Source organism: Dermacentor albipictus, chromosome 1, assembly GCF_038994185.2.
Source record: "Dermacentor albipictus isolate Rhodes 1998 colony chromosome 1, USDA_Dalb.pri_finalv2, whole genome shotgun sequence".
Classification (NCBI taxonomy): domain Eukaryota; kingdom Metazoa; phylum Arthropoda; class Arachnida; order Ixodida; family Ixodidae; genus Dermacentor; species Dermacentor albipictus.
Window position 1 is genome coordinate 268,358,481 of NC_091821.1, and position 5,765 is coordinate 268,364,245.

At 47.0% G+C, this 5,765-nt stretch overlaps 1 protein-coding gene across 1 annotated transcript; it reads right to left on the minus strand.

Annotated features, from left to right (window-relative positions):
- Positions 1-672: 672 nt before the first annotated feature.
- On the minus strand, positions 673-3,462 carry LOC135915940 (uncharacterized). Its single transcript, XM_065449132.1, has 3 exons — positions 2,908-3,462; positions 2,100-2,302; positions 673-1,373 (listed from the first exon to the last, which is right to left on the minus strand). Exons 1-3 carry the CDS (start codon positions 3,215-3,217, stop codon positions 894-896), a joined length of 993 nt encoding a protein of 330 aa, XP_065305204.1. The 5' UTR covers positions 3,218-3,462; the 3' UTR covers positions 673-893.
- Positions 3,463-5,765: the final 2,303 nt, after the last annotated feature.

Here is a 5,765-nt window from a genome sequence, read left to right on the forward strand (position 1 = left end):
CGTCTCATGCTGGTCTCAGTTAACATTTCGGTGTTGCAACCGCGCTTCTCCGTTTCACGATTCTTTCGCGGTGTTTCTCGCAATTATTTCAAACACAGCATGCTAAACACAACAGCATACGACGACGCAACAGCACATATGATTAGTAGCAAATGCTTACGCATCATGTAGATAACTTCCACAAAAGGTCCTTCTTTTTATCTTTTTTATTTTTTTTTTGCTTCGTCAATTTTCTCAGAGCGCTGCGACAAGCAGTTTCACCCACGTATACGACATAAATGATTTTGATACGGTTAAAATGTTTTCCTTTTCCCAGGCTGAACCTTTGTGAGTAGTGGCCAGGAGATAATTTTACTTTCAACAAGGGGCTCAAAAGCTAGTGCAGGCTGCGATGAACAAGAAGCGATACGAGAGCTAAGCAGTTTGAAATGGTATTCAGTGCCGGCGCTGCCCTTCCGGGCAAGGCCTGAAGAAAGCTCTGATGTCTGTCTCGATAATGGCCATGCATACTACGGTTTCCCGAGAGGCGCTCCTGCTGCTGAGCGTCAGCTTCATTTGCGTTCATAATTGGTCCGACAAATGACTGACGTACATGATTCACATAGTAATGCAGACAAACGGTGACCTAGATCGAAGAGCCTGATGATACCGAAGAGACTGTAGGCGCGTCGGTTGTTTTGTACCAATATATTTATTAACACCACCCCTTACACAAGTCTGAACAGGAAACAGAAAATACAGGAGCGAAGGCTGTTTAAATCAGATGACATAACCAGAAAAACAGGCCGACCTGGATTGGTCGTAAACGTGGAAACTTGAAACGTGCAGCTTGATGCTTACGTGACTTTTGCGACGCGCCAGTTTTCTCGTTACAGTGGAGTATACATAGGTAGTCACGGGCGCCGTTTGTTGAAACGCGTGAAGCACTTGAAAAAGTCCTTTGTGCAGCTCATGATGTGGCAGTGGAACTCTAGCCGGTCCTCATCCGACAGGCGACGCATGTAGTTGGCAATGATATTGCCGAACTGGTCACACTCGTCGTAGTAGCCGCCGACGGCAGTAGTTGGTGGCTGCAAGCTATCGACTTGAGTCACGGCGTTGCTGCTGCTGCTGCATGTATCGACCGGGACAAGTGACTGAACGCCGAAGCTGGAGGCAGAGAGGCGTGCCTTCTTGGTGGGCCGAGGAGACGAAGCTTCGAAGCTGAGGTCATTGGAGTACACGGCGCAGACGTTCGCTGCCGGCTCGTCGTTAACAAGGACTTCGGAAGATTCGAGGATGCTGTCGGGAAGGATGCTAGATTCATCGGGTTCTACTACGCTCGCTTCACCGTCGTCCAACAGCACATCGTCGTTCTCTTCCTCGAGTTCGAGCTGCGAAAAAGATATCGAAAGAATTAAAAGGGAATTAAAAGTTAAATTATTATGCTTTTGACGCCAGGGTCCTGAAGGAAGATGAGTGAACGAGGACGGCAGAGGTCCTCACTTACAAAAATACAGCGACGACAGCGAAAGGAACAAGTTCGCCTCCAATGCTCGTGATTTCACGATCACGAGCATTTCACGGTGACTTAGCGGTTACGGTGTTGCGCTGCTAACCTGATGTCGCGGGATCAAACCCCAGCCGCGGCGGCCGCATTTCGATGGGGGCGAAATGCAAAAACGCCGGTGTTTCGTACATTGGAGGCAGGTCAAAGATCCGCAGGTAGTCAAAATTAGTTCACTAAGGCGTGTCTCATAATGAAATCGTGGTTTTGGCACGTAAAACCCCAGTATTTATTTTCACGACATGCATACTGCCGCGAATGTGACTGAGGGTGAATATTCAAGCGCTTAGCCCCAAACGTTTCCTACCATCTGCCTTTATCAGCCGAATGACGTGACATTCTTGCGCGCCCGTAATGGACGGCACGTGGCGGGCATTGGTTTCTCTAATTTCCTTTACGAACAGGTGGGCACACGGATGCTCCCCAAACGCTGCCTTAGCCGTGCTCGCAGAATGAAAGAGCGGAAACAGGCTTTTGCGACGAATAATTAAAAAAAAACGTAGCTGCATCGACGATCACGTGGAAAGCCACGTGCGCCACAGGCATGACTCACCAGTTGGTCTTTCTCAAAGTGAAGCAGCGGACTGGTGACCGCAAGCCGGTAGGGCTCCGAGTGGACCCGTAGAAAGCTCAAGCAGTCAAAGAACTTCCACCGACCCGTGTATTCGAGTTCTCCAGACTTCGTCCGTGCAGTCTTGTCCTTCAATTCGTCATAGTACTGGCGCCGCTTGATGCTGTACACGTACCGCAGATTGTCTGCAATGGAAGGCGCGGCATTGGGAGAGGGCACACGTATATGCACATGCATACATGCAGGAGTGAAATACTGTTCCTTCGGCTTCTGACTACAACACTCGTCGGCGCATTTCCTCGCGAAATAAATCAGCCTTAATTACTGAAAAGGTTAAATGTATGACTGACCATAGGTGTGCCTTAATCCAAGCAAGCGCACCGGAAGCACGTTGCATGTATCACCGATTTTTGTAACGCAAGACTACTACTTCCCTCTTCGCAAATAAGTCATTTCATTCGAACGTGTACGACGCACCAGCTGGTGCTCCGAATCGTGCCTATGCTCGGCGTATATATAAGACGGAGTCGAATATGGTCAGCATAAAGACGAAAGTAGATTTGAGCTCGTCGATCTTTCGGAGACGAATTAACATTTAGTGCAAACTTCAAGCCGGATTACTTGACATGCCCATCAACGGAGTTAGGCGCCGTGCAGTCACTACGAAAAGACGAGCTTTAACAAGACATAAAAGTGCGCCCGTGGTATATTCAAGCAAGTGCGCATGAGATCGCGTGGGTGTAGTCAGAGTAGTCGGCAGGTCATTGAACCACCGCATCACTGAACTCACCAGCAGTGAACGGTCCCAGCATGGGGAAAAGCTTCTGGAGGTGAACGGCAAAGCGCTTCCAGAGGCAGCGCTTGAGTCGCAGGTTTTTGAAGCTCCTCGAGTCGTTCTTCCAGAGGCAGGGGTTGCTCTCGATGAGGGCGAACAACTCGGCCAGGGACTCGTCGCTGTGAATAGGCTTGGCCGCCGTGAGCCGCTGCTCGGCGACCACGGGCACCACGGCGGTGCTGGAGCACGGGTGCATCGAGCCCGGCGCGACGCCGCTGTCTTCGCTCGAAGCCAGGCTGAAGCACGGACGGCGTTTCTTCCGCATCGAAGCTGTGGTAGCACAGTTGTGGCGGGATCCGTGCTTCAAACGTTTTCCACCCCACGAATCGCGTGCGCAGCTCCACGGCGTAGTCAATCAGCGGAAAAGATATCTGGCTCCCTTATCACGTCATCACTGTATACCACACGCTCACGGCGTTTTTCACTCGCTCGTCAGGGCGACATGACTTGGAGGTGCGCTCTTCTTTTGTAGTTCTTATTCGTTGATTTTGCTCGATTCTCATTCGTTTTTTTTTTTTTTTCACCGTGACCTCCGGCATTGCTTTATGCTCTCCGTCTCCCCGTCATCTTATAAGGTGCCGACCTTGATTCACGGCCAGTTCTCATTCCTTCGCTCGCAATGTTTCGCTCACGTCATTCAAAACCCCGTGCCGAGACTGAGCGACACGGCGCTTATCAGATATCGTCCGCATAGGGCGGATATTTGGTTACGTTCGGCGGTCTGCTCATGGCTGGTGAAGGCCTAATCTGCTCTGTATACGTCTCGTACGCAAGTTTACTTTCGGTGCTCAGGAACCAATGTTATGGTTGTTTTTCCCACCCCACTGGCACCTATAGGCATCAACGGTCCGATTTTGCCATATTGCGTACTATTTTGAACACGAAAGGAATAAGAAACATTTACTCAAAAGGCAGTTTTGCAATTACCCACAGCGTCTCAACACAAACTGCCAACTATTTCCTGACGTGTTCGATGTGGCTTTCCAGGTGTTTGTAGTGCGGACTTTTTTCTTTTCATTTTTCTTTTTTCTGAGCATGGAACCAAAGGAAGAGTTCTGGTAAAGTTTCGCAAATACAATTGCTAAAGTTGTGTTAAACGTTGTACTACGCATTTATGCGTGTAGCAAGTACTTGCACTTATAAGTGTAGCAAGTACTTAGCAGTAGAACGCCGCAAGTGAAATGTACGATGTTGGCACTGACGCACATTAACTTTAAATACGATGTGGGCGTTTGTAGACACCATACCGAGCGATGCTTATTACTGTGGCGCATCACTTTGCTGCACATGTCACACTTCGAGCAAGGTTGAAGTCGTGGTTTTCTACCGCATAAGGCTTTCAATTTAAAAATCATATATATATATAGATCCGAATATCAGGAAAAGGAAGTCCGTGTGGTCGGCTGAACCGCGCAGATCTCCACCTCGTAGCAACTTTTTTTCATCGTGTTTCTGCTCTCCCATTAATAAAAATACAGGATTCGAGACAAAATGATAACCTTTACTGTCCAAGCTCCATGAAAGAAGCGGACATCAAAATCTACGCGTTAATTACCAAAACATTTATTAACAATCTTTTAATAACAAACTATACAACTTTTCTGAAACAACTGTGAAGGCACGTTGTAATTGCAGAAACAAAGTAAGGCAGTACCCAAAGAATAATATTTTGCTGCAACCGCTGTGCACCAGTTTCAAAAAATATGAATTCAAAATGTGCCGTGAAAAGCGCTGCTAACATTGTTCCGTACTGCATCTTCCCACAGTGCAGAAACAAACAGGAATGCACATCACTGAAGATGACTATTTATTTCTCGAAACTCGTACAGGGCTCAGTCTATAGCGAAAGGTTAGGTTTTCGATACTGGCTGACTTAATTTCTGCAGTATATGCTTACGACATGCCTCCTGCTCATCATTAAAAACTTGACAATATATTGATAATGGATAACTGTCTTGGTGATTATTGCGCAATTTCTGCCGTATACGCGGCTTCTATCGAGGTTGGTCGAAAAAAATTACCGCTATCTCTAACCCCGTATTATTAATCATCAGATGTCGTCGCTGAAACAACGCGGCAGATTAGGGACGTTATTTGGACTTGTGCAACTTGTGCGTGTATGCATTTGCTCCGCCTCTCTGATAAAAAATTCAGAGCCATTCCACTCTGTAAAGGTGGATGACCAGCTGAGCTGTATATGGTGATAAATATGTTGATTGCAAATAAAATACACATATCACAACGAATTTCATTTTCGCGATTTTTGTTATTTTATTAAATTGCACACTCAATGCTTTTTTTATTTTTAACTTTCTATTGTTTGCTTTTTTGGATTAATTATTTGATCACAAAGGTGACTATCGCTTTATGATCGCTATGATTTACGGCCAGTGGCTCTATGACGACAATGGAAAGGTTCTTGGCCAATGTGAGGTCTATACAGGACCGATGACGCGTCGTGAGCACACTGATGTTTGTATAACATTAAATGCCGAACCTTTCCAAGAGAAACGCCACAAACCACTTTCCGTCTCTCCGAGACACGTCTGTGTTGAAATCACCCACAATCACGATGGGAATGTGCGCCGTCGCCGCGCACATTCCCGCTTCTGTTCACGACGGTGTTCTTCGTAAGGGCGCTGTTCTTCCACAGTCATCACCGCACGCGGCCTACCTATTGTAAGGGTGGAAGGGATTGTATATTGTATTTGCCTATAGAGCCTGTGACGTCAAACCGAAATCCATACTAAACAGTGTCTATTCCGGTTTTACTTTTTTATTACGATATTTTTTTATCACAATACGTTTTCACA

Bases quoted from the DNA above. Each gene is read 5' to 3' on its own strand.
- LOC135915940 (XM_065449132.1), bottom strand. From the start codon at position 3,217: ATGCGGAAGAAACGCCGTCCGTGCTTCAGCCTGGCTTCGAGCGAAGAC. The intron at 2,303-2,907 runs GTGAGTTCAGTG...CTTCCATTGCAG, and splicing joins GCTGGGACCGTTCACTGCTG to ACAATCTGCGGTACGTGTAC. The intron at 1,374-2,099 runs GTGAGTCATGCC...TCTTTTTCGCAG, and splicing joins ACTTTGAGAAAGACCAACTG to CTCGAACTCGAGGAAGAGAA.